Raw genomic sequence first — 20521 nt, forward strand, 5'->3', positions numbered from 1 at the left:
TTGCAAGAAAGCAATTAATTATTGTGAGTTAAGAACGTGTCAAATAGGTTTTTGCCAGAAAGTTATTAATTATTTTGAGTTATGAACGTGTCAAATAAGTTTTTGCAAGAAGGTTATGAATTATTGTGAGTTATGAACGTGTCAAATGTGTTTTTGCAAGAAAATTATGAATTATTGTGAGTTACGAATCTGTCAAATACCTTTTTGCAAGAAAGCAATGAATTATTGTGAGTTAAGAACGTGTCAAATATGTTTTTGCAAGAAAGTTATGAATTATTATGAGTTACGAATCTGTCAAATACCTTTTTGCAAGAAAGCAATGAATTATTGTGAGTTAAGAACGTGTCAAATATGTTTTTGTCAGAAAGTTATGAATTATTGTGAGTTATGAACGTGTCAAATAGGTTTTTGCCAGAAAGTTATGAATTATTTTGAGTTATGAACGTGTCAAATACGTTTTTACAAGAAGGTTATGAATTATTGTGAGTTATGAACGTGTCAAATATGTTTTTGCAAGAAAGTTATGAATCATTATGAGTTACGAATCTGTCAAATACCTTTTTGCAAGAAAGCAATGAATTATTGTGAGTTATGAATGTGTCAAATATGTTTTTGCCAGAAAGTGATGAATTATTGTGAGTTATGAATGTGTCAAATAAGTTTTTGCAAAAAGGTTATGAATTATTGTGAGTTATGAACGTGTCAAATATGTTTTTGCAAGAAAGTTATGAATTATTATGAGTTACGAATCTGTCAAATACCTTTTTGCAAGAAAGCAATGAATTATAGTGAGTTATGAATGTGTCAAATATGTTTTTGCCAGAAAGTGATGAATTATTGTGAGTTATGAACGTGTCAAATAAGTTTTTGCAAGAAAGTTATGAATTATTGTGAGTTATGAACGTGTCAAATACCTTTTTCCAAGAAAGTTATAAATTATTGTCAGTTATGAACGTGTCAAATATGTTGTTGCAAGAAAGTGGTGAATCATTGTGAGTTATGAACATGTCAAATAAGTGTTTGCAAGAAAGTGGTGAATTATTGTGCGTTATGAACGTGTCAAATACCTTTTTGCAAGAAAGTGATGAATTATTGTGAGTTATAAATGTGTCAAATATGTTTTTGCAAGAAAGTGATGAATTATTGTGAGTTATGAACGTGTCAAATAGGTTTTTGCCAGAAAGTTATGAATTATTGTGAGTTATGAACGTGTCAAATACATTTTTGCAAGAAAGTTATGAATTATTATGAGTTACGAATCTGTCAAATACCTCTTTGCAAGAAAGCAATGAATTATTGTGAGTTAAGAACGTGTCAAATAGGTTTTTGCCAGAAAGTTATGAATTATTGTGAGTTATGAACGTGTCAAATAAGTTTTTGCAAGAAGGTTATGAATTATTGTGAGTTATGAACGTGTCAAATACGTTTTTGCAAAAAGGTTATGAATTATTGTGAGTTATGAATGTGTCAAATATGTTTTTGCAAGAAAGTTATGAATTATTATGAGTTACGAATCTGTCAAATACCTTTTTGCAAGAAAGCAATTAATTATTGTGAGTTATGAATGTGTCAAATATGTTTTTGCCAGAAAGTGATGAATTATTGTGAGTTATGAACGTGTCAAATAAGTTTTTGCAAGAAGGTTATGAATTATTGTGAGTTATGAACGTGTCAAATGTGTTTTTGCAAGAAAGTTATGAATTATTATGAGTTACGAATCTGTCAAATACCTTTTTGCAAGAAAGCAATGAATTATTGTGAGTTAAGAACGTGTCAAATAGTGTTTTGCCAGAAAGTTCTGAATTATTTTGAGTTATGAACGTGTCAAATACGTTTTTGCAAGAAGGTTGTGAATTATTGTGAGTTATGAACGTGTCAAATATGTTTTTGCAAGAAAGTTATGAATGATTATGAGTTACAAATCTGTCAAATACCTTTTTGCCAGAAAGTTATGAATTATTGTGAGTTAAGAACGTGTCAAATAGGTTTTTGCCAGAAAGTTATGAATTATTTTGAGTTATGAACGTGTCAAATACGTTTTTGCAAGAAGGTTATGAATTATTGTGAGTTATGAACGTGTCAAATACCTTTTTCCAAGAAAGTTATAAATTATTGTCAGTTATGAACGTGTCAAATTTGTTGTTGCAAGAAAGTGGTGAATAATTGTGAGTTATGAACATGTCAAATAAGTGTTTGCAAGAAAGTGGTGAATTATTGTGCGTTATGAACGTGTCAAATACCTTTTTGCAAGAAAGTGATGAATTATTGTGAGTTATAAATGTGTCAAATATGTTTTTGCAAGAAAGTGATGAATTATTGTGAGTTATGAACGTGTCAAATATGTTTTTGCCAGAAAGTTATGAATTATTTTGAGTTATGAACGTGTCAAATACGTTTTTGCAAGAAGGTTGTGAATTATTGTGAGTTATGAACGTGTCAAATATGTTTTTGCAAGAAAGTTATGAATTACTATGAGTTACAAATCTGTCAAATACCTTTTTGCAAGAAAGCAATGAATTATTGTGAGTTAAGAACGTGTCAAATAGGTTTTTGCCAGAAAGTTATGAATTATTTTGAGTTATGAACGTGTCAAATACGTTTTTGCAAGAAGGTTATGAATTATTGTGAGTTATGAACGTGTCAAATACCTTTTTCCAAGAAAGTTATAAATTATTGTCAGTTATGAACGTGTCAAATTTGTTGTTGCAAGAAAGTGGTGAATAATTGTGAGTTATGAACATGTCAAATAAGTGTTTGCAAGAAAGTGGTGAATTATTGTGCGTTATGAACGTGTCAAATACCTTTTTGCAAGAAAGTGATGAATTATTGTGAGTTATAAATGTGTCAAATATGTTTTTGCAAGAAAGTGATGAATTATTGTGAGTTATGAACGTGTCAAATATGTTTTTGCCAGAAAGTTATGAATTATTGTGAGTTATGAACGTGTCAAATACCTTTTTCCAAGAAAGTTATAATTTATTGTCAGTTATGAACGTGTCAAATATGTTGTTGCAAGAAAGTGGTGAATTATTGTGAGGTATGAACATTTCAAATAAGTGTTTGCAAGAAAGTGGTGAATTATTGTGCGTTATGAACGTGTCAAATACCTTTTTGCAAGAAAGTGATGAATTATTGTGAGTTATGAACGTGTCAAATAAGTTTTTGCAAGAAGGTTATGAATTATTGTGAGTTATGAACGTGTCAAATATGTTTTTGCAAGAAAGTGATGAATTATTGTGAGTTAAGAACGTGTCAAATAGGTTTTTGCCAGAAAGTTATGAATTATTTTGAGTTATGAACGTGTCAAATACGTTTTTGCAAGAAGGTTATGAATTATTGTGAGTTATGAACATGTCAAATATGTTTTTGCAAGAAAGTTATGAATTATTATGAGTTACGAATCTGTCAAATACCTTTTTGCAAGAAAGCAATGAATTATTGTGAGTTATGAATGTGTCAAATATGTTTTTGCCAGAAAGTGCTGAATTATTGTGAGTTATGAACGGGTCGAATAAGTTTTTGCAAGAAAGTTATGAATTATTATGAGTTACGAATCTGTCAAATACCTTTTTGCAAGAAAGCAATGAATTATTGTGAGTTAAGAACGTGTCAAATATGTTTTTGTCAGAAAGTGATGAATTATTGTGAGTTATGAACGTGTTAAATAAGTTTTTGCAAGAAGGTTATGAATTATTGTGAGTTAAGAACGTGTCAAATATGTTTTTGCAAGAAAGTTATGAATTATTATTAGTTATGAATCTGTCAAATACCCTTTGCAAGAAAGCAATGAATTATTGTGAGTTATGAACGTGTCAAATACGTTTTTGAAAGAAAGTTATGAATTATTGTGAGATATGAACTTGTCAAATACATTTTTGCAAGAAAGTTATGAATTACTGTGTGTTATGAATCTGTCAAATACCTTTTTGCAAGAAAGCAATGAATTATTGTGAGTTATGAACGTGTCAAATACGTTTTTGAAAGAAAGTTATTAATTATTGTGTGTTATGAACTTGTCAAATACATTTTTGCAAGAAAGTTATGAATTACTGTGTGTTATGAACATGTCAAATATGTTTTTGCAAGAAAGTGATGAATTATTGTGCGTTATGAACGTGTCAAATATGTTTTTGCAAGAAAGTGATGAATTATTGTGCGTTATGAGCGTGTCAAATATGTTTTGCAAGAAAGGGATGCATTATTGTGCGTTATGAACGTGTCAAATATGTTTTGCAAGAAATGTATGAATTATTTTGAGTTATGAACGTGGTACATCCATGTACAAACCCTTTATTTGTCAACTTGTATGTTTACCAACCTTCACATGGCAACAAATACGTAGCAAGGCTTCATTCGCTCATCTTGTGTCCCGCCGTCGATGTTAATTTGTTGCGAGTGGATTTGACTTTTTTCTAGATTATTGTAGCAGCATGGTTGTTATAATTAAGAACATTTTTGTGATTTCTGATCGTTTGTAAGGGCACCAAAGGGACTTCTGGTGCGTGCGTTTGCAGAACAGCACACCCAGGACAGTTTAGCTTGTCGTTGTTGTTTTGTCTTGCTAATAAATAGAACGTTTGCTTGACTTTTAGTATTTTATGTTGTGTTCAAATATGGACTTTTGTGCAGGCTGGAACCAATTATTCATATTGACATTGTTTGCCTCACTTTTCCATTCATGAGCCGTGTTGACGAACCAAGTGGGTTCATAAATGGAGGTGCCACTCTGTTTGATGACCATACAACTTCTATTTGTCCAGAAACATACAGCAGTGGTAATAATGTCAGCACATACTGGGCTTCACTTCTTTTTGCACTTGACAAGGCACCTGGGTGTGTCTGCAGTGAGGTCTAGGTCTGGATGATGAAGAGGAAGGGCTCAGGCTGCGGCCGCTCTGGCAGCTGTGCCACCTGCACGGCGTCTGAGGAGCACACCTGGATGAACCAACCCGGGTAGACAGCAGACTCAAACTGCCGCTGCTTGGTGACGTCACTCTTCATGTAGAAGACGTAAGACATGATGATGTCGTCCTTCAGCGAGATGCTTTTCAGTTTCCGCTTCTCACACGCCTGCACACGCAAACAGGACTTGTAACAACAATAACAATATGAATAATAATAACAATAACAGTAATATTAATAACAATAATAATATTAATAACAATAACAGTAATAATAATAACAATAACAGTAATATTATTAACAATAGCTTGTATCGTACATGATATCACACACACGTAAAGATTCTGCTTGTATCGCACACATGATGTCATACACAAGTAAACACACTGCAGGACTGCTTGTATCGCACATGATATCACACGCAAGTAAACACTCTGCTTGTATCGCACATGATATCACACATAAGTAAACACGCTGCAGCACTGCTTGTATTGCACATGGTATCACACACAAGTAAACACTCTGCAGGACTGCTTGTATCGCACATGATATCACACATAAGTAAACACGCTGCAGCACTGCTTGTATTATACATAGTATCACACACAAGTAAACACTTTGCAGGACTGCTTGTATCGCACATGATATCACGCACAAGTAAACACTCTGCTTGTATCGCACATGATATCACACATAAGTAAACACTCTGCAGGACTGCTTGTATCACACATGATATCAAGCACAAGTAAACACTCTGCTTGTATCGCACATGATATCACACATAAGTAAACACGCTGCAGGACTGCTTGTATTGCACATGATATCACGCACAAGTAAACACTCTGCTTGTATCGCACATGATATCACACACAAGTAAACACACTGCTTGTATCGCACGTGATATCACACACAAGTAAACACACTGCGTGTATCGCACATGATATCACACACAAGTAAACACTCGGCTTGTGTCGCACATGACATCACACACAAGTAAACACACTGCGTGTACCGCACATGATATCACACACAAGTAAACACACTGCTTGTATCGCACATGCTACCACACACAAGTAAACACTCGGCTTGTGTCGCACATGACATCACACACAAGTAAACACACTGCGTGTACCGCACATGATATCACACACAAGTAAACACACTGCTTGTATCGCACATGCTACCACACACAAGTAAACACACTGCTTGTATCGCACATGCTACCACACACAAGTAAACACTCGGCTTGTATCGCACATGACATCACACACAAGTAAACACACTGCTTGTATCGCACATGATATCACACACAAGTAAACACACTGCTTGTATCGCACATGATATCAAACACAAGTAAACACTCGGCTTGTATCGCACATGCTACCCCACACAAGTAAACACTCGGCTTGTATCGCACATGATATCACACACAAGTAAACACACTGCTTGTATCGCACATGCTACCACACACAAGTAAACACTCGGCTTGTATCGCACATGACATCACACACAAGTAAACACACTGCTTGTATCGCACATGATATCACACACAAGTAAACACACTGCTTGTATCGCACATGATATCACACACAAGTAAACACTCGGCTTGTATCGCACATGCTACCACACACAAGTAAACACTCGGCTTGTATTGCACATGATATCACACACAAGTAAACACTCTGCTTGTATCGCACACATGATGTCATACACAAGTGAACACACTGCAGGACTGCTTGTATCGCACATGATATCACACGCAAGTAAACACTCTGCTTGTATCGCACACGATATCACACATAAGTAAACACGCTGCGGCACTGCTTGCATCGCACATAGTATCACACACAAGTAAACACTCTGCAGGACTGCTTGTATCGCACATGAGATCACGCACAAGTAAACACTCTGCTTGTATCGCACATGATATCACACATAAGTAAACACGCTGCAGGACTGCTTGTATCGCACATGACATCACGCACAAGTAAACACTATGCTTGTATCGCACATGATATCACACACAAGTAAGCACACTGCTTGTATCGCACATGATATCACACATAAGTAAACACGCTGCAGGACTGCTTGTATCGCACATGCTACCACACACAAGTAAACACTCGGCTTGTATCGCACATGACATCATACACAAGTAAACACACTGCTTGTATCGCACATGTTGTCACACACAAGTAAACACACTGCTTGTATCGCACATGCTACCACACACAAGTAAACACTCGGCTTGAATCGCACATGACATCACACACAAGTAAACACACTGCTTGTATCGCACATGTTATCACACACAAGTAAACACACTGCTTGTATCGCACATGCTACCACACACAAGTAAACACTCGGCTTGTATCGCACATGATATCACAAACAAGTAAACACACTGCGTGTATCGCACATGATATCACACACAAGTAAACACACTGCAGGACTGCTTGTATTGCACATGATATCACACACAAGTAAACACTCTGCTTGTATCGCACACATGATGTCATACACAAGTAAACACACTGCAGGACTGCTTGTATCACACATGATATCACACGCAAGTAAACACTCTGCGTGTATCGCACATGATATCACACACAAGTAAACACTCGGCTTGTATCGCACATGACATCACACACAAGTAAACACTCTGCTTGTATCGCACACATGATGTCATACACAAGTAAACACACTGCAGGACTGCTTGTATCACACATGATATCACACGCAAGTAAACACTCTGCGTGTATCGCACATGATATCACACACAAGTAAACACTCGGCTTGTATCGCACATGACATCACACACAAGTAAACACACTGCTTGTATCGCACATGATATCACACACAAGTAAACACACTCTTTGTATCGCACATGATATCACGCACAAGTAAACACTCTGCTTGTATCGCACATGATATCACACATAAGTAAACACGCTGCAGGACTGCTTGTATCGCACATGCTACCACGCAAAAGTAAACACTCTGCTTGTATCGCACATGATATCACACACAAGTAAACACACTGCTTGTATCGCACGTGATGTCACACACAAGTAAACACTCTGTTTGTATCGCACGTGATGTCACACACAAGTAAACACTCTGTTTGTATCGCACATGATATCACACATAAGTAAACACGCTGCAGGACTGCTTGTATCGCACATGCTACCACGCACAAGTAAACACTCTGCTTGTATCGCACATGATATCACACACAAGTAAACACTCGGCTTGTGTCGCACATGACATCACACACAAGTAAACACACTGCTTGTATCGCACATGATATCACACACAAGTAAACACTCGGCTTGTGTCGCACATGACATCACACACAAGTAAACACACTGCGTGTACCGCACATGATATCACACACAAGTAAACACACTGCTTGTATCGCACATGCTACCACACACAAGTAAACACTCGGCTTGTATCGCATATGATATCACACACAAGTAAACACACTGCGTGTATCGCACATGATATCACACACAAGTAAACACTCGGCTTGTATCGCACATGACATCACACACAAGTAAACACACTGCTTGTATCGCACATGATATCACACACAAGTAAACACACTGCTTGTATCGCACATGCTACCACACACAAGTAAACACTCGGCTTGTATCGCACATGATATCACACACAAGTAAACACACTGCGTGTATCGCACATGATATCACACACAAGTAAACACTCGGCTTGTATCGCACATGACATCACACACAAGTAAACACACTGCTTGTATCGCACATGACATCACACACAAGTAAACACACTGCTTGTATCACACATGATATCACACACATATAAACACTCTGCTTGTATCGCACATGCTACCACACACGAGTAAACACTCGGCTTGTATCGCACATGTTATCACACAAAAGTAAACACACTGCTTGTATCGCACATGCTACCACACACAAGTAAACACTCGGCTTATATCGCACATGACATCACACACAAGTAAACACACGGCTTGTATCGCACATGACATCACACACAAGTAAACACACTGCTTGTATCGCACATGATATCACACACAAGTAAACACTCGGCTTGTATCGCACATGACATCACACACAAGTAAATACACTGCTTGTATCGCACATGATATCACACACAAGTAAACACACTGCTTGTATCGCACATGCTACCACACACAAGTAAACACTCGGCTTGTATCGCACATGATATCACACACAAGTAAACACACTGCTTGTATCGCACATGCTACCACACACAAGTAAACACTCGGCTTGTATCGCACATGATATCACACACAAGTAAACACCCTGCTTGTATCGCACACATGATGTCATACACAAGTAAACACACTGCAGGACTAATTGTATCGCACATGATATCACACGCAAGTAAACACTCTGCTTGTATCGCACATGATATCACACATAAGTAAACACGCTGCAGCACTGCTTGTATTGCACATAGTATCACACACAAGTAAACACTCTGCAGGTCTGCTTGTATCGGACATGATATCACGCACAAGTAAACACTCTGCTTGTATCGCACATGATATCACACATAAGTAAACACGCTGCAGGACTGCTTGTATCGCACATGCTACCACGCACAAGTAAACACTCTGCTTGTATCGCACATGATATCACACACAAGTAAACACACTGCTTGTATCGCACGTGATATCACACACAAGTAAACACTCTGTTTGTATCGCATATGACATCACACATAAGTAAACACGCTGCAGGACTGCTTGTATCGCACATGCTACCACACACAAGTAAACACTCGGCTTGTATCGCACATGACATCACACACAAGTAAACACACTGCTTGTATCGCACATGTTATCACACACAAGTAAACACACTGCTTGTATCGCACATGCTACCACACACAAGTAAACACTCGGCTTGTATCACACATGATATCACACACAAGTAAACACTCTGCTTGTATCGCACACATGATGTCATACACAAGTAAACACACTGCAGGACTAATTGTATCGCACATGATATCACACGCAAGTAAACACTCTGCTTGTATCGCACATGATATCACACATAAGTAAACACGCTGCAGCACTGCTTGTATTGCACATAGTATCACACACAAGTAAACACTCTGCAGGACTGCTTGTATCGCACATGATATCACGCACAAGTAAACACTCTGCTTGTATCGCACATGATATCACACATAAGTAAACACGCTGCAGGACTGCTTGTATCGCACATGCTACCACGCACAAGTAAACACTCTGCTTGTATCGCACATGATATCACACACAAGTAAACACACTGCTTGTATCGCACGTGATATCACACACAAGTAAACACTCTGTTTGTATCGCATATGACATCACACATAAGTAAACACGCTGCAGGACTGCTTGTATCGCACATGCTACCACACACAAGTAAACACTCGGCTTGTATCGCACATGACATCACACACAAGTAAACACACTGCTTGTATCGCACATGTTATCACACACAAGTAAACACACTGCTTGTATCGCACATGCTACCACACACAAGTAAACACTCGGCTTGTATCGCACATGATATCACACACAAGTAAACACTCTGCTTGTATCGCACACATGATGTCATACACAAGTAAACACACTGCAGGACTGCTTGTATCGCACATGATATCACACGCAAGTAAACACTCTGCTTGTATCGCACATGATATCACACATAAGTAAACACGCTGCAGCACTGCTTGTATTGCACATGACATCACACACAAGTAAACACACTGCTTGTATCGCACATGTTATCACACACAAGTAAACACACTGCTTGTATCGCACATGCTACCACACACAAGTAAACACTCGGCTTGTATCGCACATGATATCACACACAAGTAAACACTCTGCTTGTATCGCACACATGATGTCATACACAAGTAAACACACTGCAGGACTGCTTGTATCGCACATGATATCACACACAAGTAAACACTCGGCTTGTATCGCACATGATATCACACACAAGTAAACACACTGCTTGTATCGCACATGCTACCACACACAAGTAAACACTCGGCTTGTATCGCACATGATATCACACACAAGTAAACACCCTGCTTGTATCGCACACATGATGTCATACACAAGTAAACACACTGCAGGACTAATTGTATCGCACATGATATCACACGCAAGTAAACACTCTGCTTGTATCGCACATGATATCACACATAAGTAAACACGCTGCAGCACTGCTTGTATTGCACATAGTATCACACACAAGTAAACACTCTGCAGGTCTGCTTGTATCGGACATGATATCACGCACAAGTAAACACTCTGCTTGTATCGCACATGATATCACACATAAGTAAACACGCTGCAGGACTGCTTGTATCGCACATGCTACCACGCACAAGTAAACACTCTGCTTGTATCGCACATGATATCACACACAAGTAAACACACTGCTTGTATCGCACGTGATATCACACACAAGTAAACACTCTGTTTGTATCGCATATGACATCACACATAAGTAAACACGCTGCAGGACTGCTTGTATCGCACATGCTACCACACACAAGTAAACACTCGGCTTGTATCGCACATGACATCACACACAAGTAAACACACTGCTTGTATCGCACATGTTATCACACACAAGTAAACACACTGCTTGTATCGCACATGCTACCACACACAAGTAAACACTCGGCTTGTATCACACATGATATCACACACAAGTAAACACTCTGCTTGTATCGCACACATGATGTCATACACAAGTAAACACACTGCAGGACTAATTGTATCGCACATGATATCACACGCAAGTAAACACTCTGCTTGTATCGCACATGATATCACACATAAGTAAACACGCTGCAGCACTGCTTGTATTGCACATAGTATCACACACAAGTAAACACTCTGCAGGACTGCTTGTATCGCACATGATATCACGCACAAGTAAACACTCTGCTTGTATCGCACATGATATCACACATAAGTAAACACGCTGCAGGACTGCTTGTATCGCACATGCTACCACGCACAAGTAAACACTCTGCTTGTATCGCACATGATATCACACACAAGTAAACACACTGCTTGTATCGCACGTGATATCACACACAAGTAAACACTCTGTTTGTATCGCATATGACATCACACATAAGTAAACACGCTGCAGGACTGCTTGTATCGCACATGCTACCACACACAAGTAAACACTCGGCTTGTATCGCACATGACATCACACACAAGTAAACACACTGCTTGTATCGCACATGTTATCACACACAAGTAAACACACTGCTTGTATCGCACATGCTACCACACACAAGTAAACACTCGGCTTGTATCGCACATGATATCACACACAAGTAAACACTCTGCTTGTATCGCACACATGATGTCATACACAAGTAAACACACTGCAGGACTGCTTGTATCGCACATGATATCACACGCAAGTAAACACTCTGCTTGTATCGCACATGATATCACACATAAGTAAACACGCTGCAGCACTGCTTGTATTGCACATAGCATCACACACAAGTAAACACACTGCTTGTATCGCACATGTTATCACACACAAGTAAACACACTGCTTGTATCGCACATGCTACCACACACAAGTAAACACTCGACTTGTATCGCACATGACATCACACACAAGTAAACACACTGCTTGTATCGCACATGATATCACACACAAGTAAACACACTGCTTGTATCGCACATGCTACCACACACAAGTAAACACTCGGCTTGTATCGCACCTGATATCACACACAAGTAAACACTCTGTTTGTATCGCATATGATATCACACATAAGTAAACACGCTGCAGGACTGCTTGTATCGCACATGCTACCACACACAAGTAAACACTCGGCTTGTATCGCACATGACATCACACACAAGTAAACACACTGCTTGTATCGCACATGATATCACACACAAATAAACACACTGCTTGTATCGCACATGATATCACACACAAGTAAACACACTGCTTGTATCGCACATGATATCACACACAAGTAAACACTCGGCTTGTATCGCACATGCTACCACACACAAGTAAACACTCGGCTTGTATCGCACATGACATCACACACAAGTAAACACTCTGCTTGTACCGCACATGACATCACAGACAAGTAAACACTCTGCTTGTATCGCACATGATATCACACACAAATAAACACACTGCTTGTATCGCACATGATATCACACACAAGTAAACACACTGCTTGTATCGCACATGATATCACACACAAGTAAACACTCGGCTTGTATCGCACATGCTACCACACACAAGTAAACACTCGGCTTGTATCGCACATGACATCACACACAAGTAAACACTCTGCTTGTACCGCACATGACATCACAGACAAGTAAACACTCTGCTTGTATCGCACATGATATCACACACAAGTAAACTTACCAAAGTCGTACTAAAACATGTTGTGTGTAATGTTCTATATTCACAATGAGACATCAACGTTTGGCTGTTGCTTGCTTACGGGTACTTGCTAGGGTCATTCATTGAGCAGACGTCCACACGTATCTCTTATGTGTGACTGCCATCTACTGGTCACACTTATCTTTACATTATTGACCAAATACAATTGCTTAGAGGTGGGTAAGCACAAAGAATGAATGTAGACATAAGGTGCAGCGGGTTATAAGCAAAGCATATAACCGACGTCAAAAAGCAAACCTTACTAAAACAAACATCTGCCTCTGTGGGCGGGACTAGACTGTTGGACTTACCTCCACCTGCAGGAGCACCTGCTCGCCTTTCTTGGCGCACCTGAGGAAGCAGTCGGTGCCTGTGAAGTTCAACACCACGGGATACTTGGGCTCAGGACAGGTGGACTTGTAGTAGTAGATAGTCATTTTCTCTGAGGACAGCAGCGCTAAACACATTACAATCCGTGTGTGTGTGTGTGTGTGTGTGTGTGTGTGTGTGTGTGTGTGTGTGTGTGTGTGTGTGTGTGTGTGTGTGTGTGTGTGTGTGTGTGAAGGAAAAGTATCTTCCATATGAGGAGGTGTGAACAAGTGAAGACATGAATCAATAACATTGCATCTAATAGAGAGCCCAAATACTAGAGTCCGTGAACATTGCTCCAAAGTCAGGATGTTGTTGTTGATTGAATGTGCATAGAAAAGTAAAGATTGACAATATATGATCAAACAAGATGGCAGCTAAAGAAGAACTTCCCTATTCATCCCCAGAAAAACCCGCCAGCTGATTTTAGGACTTCCGGTGCGGCACAGGGGCCATCTGTGGTCCCTGACTCCTTTGTCATCGGCCTTGAGCACGTTACAAAAAAACCCCATAAAGATCTCATTTGCACCCCTGCTGGTGACATCCATCAAAGAGAAGGTGGTCCCAAAAAAGAGGGATTTTTCAAATTGACTGTGTGTCGCTTTTAAAAGTGCTCCCCCTCTGGTCAACATATGAAATAACAAGTGTGTGTAAGAATTTGAAATGCGCCAAAATTGATTTTTTTTTTTAAATTACAAAATATGTAAATAGAGACATACTGTAATAACTTGAAGTAAATAATGAAGATTAAAAACCAATTACGAACAAAAAAATTAAAAATAAATGAACTAAAAGCAGTCTTTTTCTCACAATGTGTCAACTTTTTTCTTATAAAATTGGGAACAATTTCTCATATTCTTTCTGTTTCTGTAATATTGCAATATTTTCTTGTAAAATGTTTTCTTTTTTATGTAAAATTATTACTTTTTAATGCAAAGTGGTGACATTTGTCATATAAAATTCTGACTTTTATCACAATAGTGCCAATTTTTTTTTGTTGTTCTTGTAAAACAGTGACATTTTTCTGAGTAAAATTATGACTTTTGTCATAATTTGCCAAGTAAAATTAAAACATTTTATTATAATATTGCCAACATTTTAAAGTTTTCTTATAAAATTGTGACTTTTGTTGAGTAAAATGACGACTCTTTTCATAAAATTGACAACATTTTAAGCTTTTCTTGTAAAATTGTGACTGTTGTTGAGTAAAATTCCAACTTTTATCATAATATTGCACACATGTTCAGTTTTTCTTGTCACATTTTGACTTGCGTTGAGTAAAATGAGGACTTTTATTATAAAACTGCCAAAATTACAGGTTTTTCTTTTGAAATTGTGACCTTTTTCCTGTGAAATTCCAACTCATTTTTCACAACAAGTGTTTTTATATGTGCATAGTATGTATATATTATTAATGTTGTAAATACACTTCTTTATATATCTAGAAAGGCTGGTCCTAAAGAGGGAGGCTTTTTTCTCAGGTCTCAAGAAGGTAACAAATATAAGAATGTGTGTGTGTGTGTGTGTGTGTGTGTGTGTGTGTGTGTGTGTGTGTGTGTGTGTGTGTGTGTGTGTGTGTGTGTGCGTGTGTTCTTGTATTTTACCCTTCTTCAGACATGAAGAAGGAAAAGTATCTTCCATATGAGGAGGTGTGAACAAGTGATGACATAAATCAATAACATTGCATCTAATAGAGAGCCAAATACTAGAGTCCGTGAACATTGCTCCAAAGTCAGGATGTTGTTGTTGATTGAATGTGCATAGAAAAGTAAAGATTGACAATATATGATCAAACAAGATGGCAACTAAAGAAGGACTTCCCTATTCATCCCCAGAAAAACCCGCCAGCTGATTTTAGGACTTCCGGTGCGGCACAGGGGCCATCTGTGGTCCCTGACTCCTTTGTCATCGACCTTGAGCACGTTACAAAAAAAACAAAACATAGAGATCTCATTTGCACCCCTGCTGGTGACATCTATCAAAAAGAGGGTGGTCCCAAAAAGGAGGGATTTTTCAAATTGACTGTGTGTCGCTTTTAAAAGTGCTCCTCCTCGGCCAACATATGAAATAACAAGTGTGTGTAAGAATTTGAAATGCGCCAAAATTGATTTTTTTTTTAATGACAAAATATGTAAATAGAGACATACTGTAATAACTTGAAGTAAATAATGAAGATTAAAAACCAATTACGAACAAAATAATAAAAAATAAATGAACTAAAAGCAGTCTTTTTCTCGCAATGTGTCAACTTTTTTCTTATAAAATTGGGAACAATTTCTCATATTCTTTCTGTTTCTGTAGTATTATTTTTTATGTAAAATTATTACTTTTTAATGCAAAGTGGTGACATTTGTCATATAAAATTCTGACTTTTGTCACAATAGTGCCAATTTGTTTTGTTGTTCTTGTAAAACAGTGACATTTTTCTGAGTAAAATTATGACTTTTGTCATAATTTGCCAAGTAAAATTCAAATTATTATTATAATATTGCCAACCTTTTAAAGTTTTCTTAAAAAATTGTGACTTTTGTTGAGTAAAATGACAGTTCTCTCCATAAAATTGACAACATTTTAAGCTTTTCTTGCAAAATTGCGACTGTTGTTGAGTAAAATTCCAATTTTTATCATAATATTGCACACATGTTCACTTTTTATTGTCACATTTTGACTTGCGTTGAGAAAAATGAGGACTTTTATTATAAAACTGCCAAAATTATAGGTTTTTCTTTTGAAATTGTGACCTTTTTCCTGTGAAATTCCAACTCATTTTTCACAACAAGCTTTTTTATATGTGCATAGTATGTATATATTATTCATGTTGTAAATACACTTCTTTATAGAAAGGCTGGTCCTAAAGAGCGAGGCTTTTTCTCAGGTCTCAAGAAGGTAACAAATATAAGAACGTGTGTGTGTGTGTGTGTGTGTGTGTGTGTGTGTGTGTGTGTGTGTGTGTGTGTGTGTGTGTGTGTGTGACAAACCTGGATTTGCTGATGCATAAAGAGTCTTCTGGGAGCAAATCCCGCGCAGGTATTTGTGTGAGGCCACGTGTTCGATGGGCGTGTCCAAAGTCATCTGCTGCTTTAAGGTTCCGCTTCCTCTTGAAACTGCAACAGCACGTCCAAGCACAGGAGAACCGACTGTCAGTTTGTATGCAAAGGCTTCAAACATGCAAACTGCTAACGGTTCTTTTTTTTGCAGCAGTCCTGCCAGACTGGACTGAAGTACACTAAATGAGTCCAAAGGGAACTTTTGGGTGCACTTTTCTGCTTCGTTGTTTCCTTCCAAATGTGTTAAGTTGCCCAGTTTATGTGTTTTTTTTTAGTGTTAGTTATGTTCTGATCATATTTGTTGGCCTCAGATCCAAATTGAGTCCTGAACCGATACTCTGAGGATAAAATATCAGGCATGTGATTTGAACCCAGAACATTTAACGATGTTTTAGTGTTTAAAGAATTGAAAAATGGTCAACAGAGTTGACATAAACACACACCCCATTCATCCAAATATATCACTATGTCTGTTTCAGTCTCTATGTTATTTAGTCACTACAGTAATGTGTTCACATCCACAGGAACCACATGGGTTAGTCTACTCTATACAGTATTTACAACCTTACTAGTGTTCACTTCACAGCCACAGATGGTTCATCTACTTATTGACATTATTTACACATTACTTTGTCTGTTTCAGTCACTTTGTTATTTAGTCACTACAGTAATTGTGTTCACATCCACAGGAACCACATGGGTTAGTCTACTCTATACATTATTTACAACCTTACTAGTGTTCACTTCACAGCCACAGATGGTTCATCTACGTATTGACATTATTTACACATTACTTTGTCTGTTTCAGTCACTATGTTATTTAGTCACTACAGTAATTATGTTCACATCCACAGGAACCACATGGGTTAGCCTACTCTATATAGTATTTACAACCTTACTAGTGTTCACTTCACAATCACAGATGCTCCATCTAGTTATTGACATTATTTACACATTACTTTGTCTGTTTCAGCCACTATGTTATTTAGTCACTACAGTAATTATGTTCACATCCACAGGAACCACATGGGTTAGCCTACTCTATATAGTATTTACAACCTTACTAGTGTTCACTTCACAATCACAGATGCTCCATCTACTTATTGACATTATTTACACATTACTTTGTCTGTTTCAGTCACTTTGTTATTTAGTCACTACAGTAATTGTGTTCACATCCACAGGAACCACATGGGTTAGCCTACTCTATATAGTATTTACAACCTTACTAGTGTTCACTTCACAATCACAGATGGTTCATCTACTTATTGACATTATTTACACATTACTTTGTCTGTTTCAGTCACTTTGTTATTTAGTCACTACAGTAATTGTGTTCACATCCACAGGAACCACATGGGTTAGTCTACTCTATACATTATTTACAACCTTACTAGTGTTCACTTCACAGCCACAGATGGTTCATCTACGTATTGACATTATTTACACATTTCTTTGTCTGTTTCAGTCACTATGTTATTTAGTCACTACAGTAATTGTGTTCACATCCACAGGAACCACATGGGTTAGCCTACTCTATATAGTATTTACAACCTTACTAGTGTTCACTTCACAATCACAGATGGTTCATCTACTTATTGACATTATTTACACATGACTTTGTCTGTTTCAGTCACTATGTTATTTAGTCACTACAGTAATTGTGTTCACATCCACAGGAACCACATGGGTTAGTCTACTCTATACAGTATTTACAACCTTACTAGTGTTCACTTCACAGCCACAGATGGTTCATCTATTTATTGACATTATTTACACATTACTTTGTCTCTTTCGGTCACTATGTTATTTAGTCACTACAGTAATGTGTTCACATCCACAGGAACCACATGGGTTAGCCTACTCTATACAGTATTTACAACCTTACTAGTGTTCACTTCACAATCACAGATGGTTCATTAACTTATTGACAATATTTACACATTACATTGTCTGTTTCAGTCACTTTGTTATTTAGTCACTATAGTAATTGTGTTCACATCCACAGGAACCACATGGGTTAGCCTACTCTATACAGTTTTTACAACCTTACTAGTGTTCACTTCACAATCACAAATGGTTCATTAACTTATTGACATTATTTACACATTGTTTTGTCTCAGTCACTATGTTATTTAGTCACTACAGTAATTGTGTTCACATCCACAGGAACCACATGGGTGAGCCTACTCTTTACAGTATTTACAACCTCACTAGTGCCACTAATGCCACTATTTTAAATCGTAAAATGGCAAACTGTAACAAACCTTTTCTGCAGTAAAATGACTACTAAAAATACTACTACTAATAATAATTGACATGAGCTAAATAAATGTTTAACGCAGCAGGTAGCCTTGGGCTTGAAATGGTAAACATTTGTACTTTAAAGCACCTTTTTGGTAGAATAAAGTAGTGTAAAGACCAATGTTGTACTTTTGAGAGAACATTGTACTTGTATCTTGAAGAGTGTAGTGCACAACAAGTCAACAACAACTACCAGCGGGTCCCATCTAAAGGGTGTGATTATGATTACTGTGAGAAGGTGTGCTCACCGAGTGTGACGGTGCTGGACTCTGACACCATGACCACGTCGTTGAGGGTGCATCCTGTGCCGTGACATCCCTTACAGGCGCTGCCAGCCTCACAGCCCCGCCCTCTGATCACCGAGATGCTGGTTTTGGTCATGGAGACCACCAGAAGGTCGCCGCCTCGCTTGTCGTCGTCGCCAACTGGACATCCGCCGCCTCCTTCGCCTCCGTGCGCATCTTCTTCTCGCAACATCCGCATGCTGAACTGCAGCACAGTCTGTTCCTTGGAGACGGGATGAAGAACGTCCTCCTCTGAGCAGTGGAGCGGCTTCTGAGCGCCCGCCTTGTGCACCGTCTGGTGGTAGAAAGAAGAAGTCCTTGTTCCTCCTTTCACGCGTGGGAAAGACACATCGCGTTACAACGGCCACGCTCAGCTTGTCCGTGCTCAAACTCATTTGTGAAGGAGCCACGGCACATTCTAAACATAATAGCACCAACAACAACAAAAAAAGTGTAATAAAAGAGCAAACAGGTGCAATGTAACCATACAAAGTTGCAATGTTGACTCTAATAAGACAAAACTGCCATGCAGGATGTTTTTTTTTTCTGTAAAACGGTCATTGCTCAAAAAATAATAATGCATACTTGCCAACCTTGAGACCTCCGATTTCGGGAGGTGGGGGGTGGGGGCGTGGTTAAGATATATATATATATATATAAGAAATCCTTGACTTTCAGTGAATTCTAGCTATATATATATATATATATATATATATTTTATTACATACATATATATATATATATATTAGAGATGCGCGGATAGGCAATTATTTCATCCGCAACCGCATCAGAAAGTCGTCAGCCATCCGCAATCCACCCGATCTAACATTTGATCAGAACCGCATCCGCCCGCCATCTGCCCGCACCCGCCCGTTGTTATATATCTAATATAGACGATGCAAGGCATTAGTGAGGTTATAAAGCTTTTGCCTGTTAAAGAAAGGAGACTGATCCAATGCAGCACAGACATTCGCGTGCCACGCTGTCACGACCCAGACGCACACCAGTGCGCAATCATATGGGAGCCGCGCTGAGCGCACCTCCAAGCGCGTCTCGCTGCCGGCGACGGCCGGGTATATGGGCCCGACGCTCCAGCGCCATCCATTTTCAGGGCTAGTTGATTCGG

General features: G+C 38.3%; 1 protein-coding gene across 3 annotated transcripts in view; it reads right to left on the bottom strand.

The window, feature by feature from the left end:
* Positions 1-4672: 4672 nt before the first annotated feature.
* Positions 4673-20521, bottom strand: part of pir (pirin) — an 81446-nt gene continuing 65597 nt past the window's right edge. Inside the window, exons 13-16 of one of the 3 annotated variants that reach the window (XM_072914826.1) lie at positions 19360-19690; positions 16739-16864; positions 13703-13761; positions 4673-5070 (exon numbers count right to left, since the gene is read on the bottom strand). In XM_072914826.1, coding sequence (XP_072770927.1) covers positions 4852-5070; positions 13703-13761; positions 16739-16864; positions 19360-19690 — 735 coding nt within the window. In that variant the 3' untranslated portion in view covers positions 4673-4851. Of the gene's footprint in view, positions 5071-13702; positions 13849-16738; positions 16865-19359; positions 19691-20521 lie in introns of all 3 variants that reach the window. The other 2 variants (XM_072914825.1, XM_072914827.1) reach the window with 2 other exon arrangements.

This window comes from Nerophis lumbriciformis, linkage group LG15 (genome assembly GCF_033978685.3).
Source record: "Nerophis lumbriciformis linkage group LG15, RoL_Nlum_v2.1, whole genome shotgun sequence".
Taxonomy (NCBI): Eukaryota; Metazoa; Chordata; class Actinopteri; order Syngnathiformes; family Syngnathidae; genus Nerophis; species Nerophis lumbriciformis.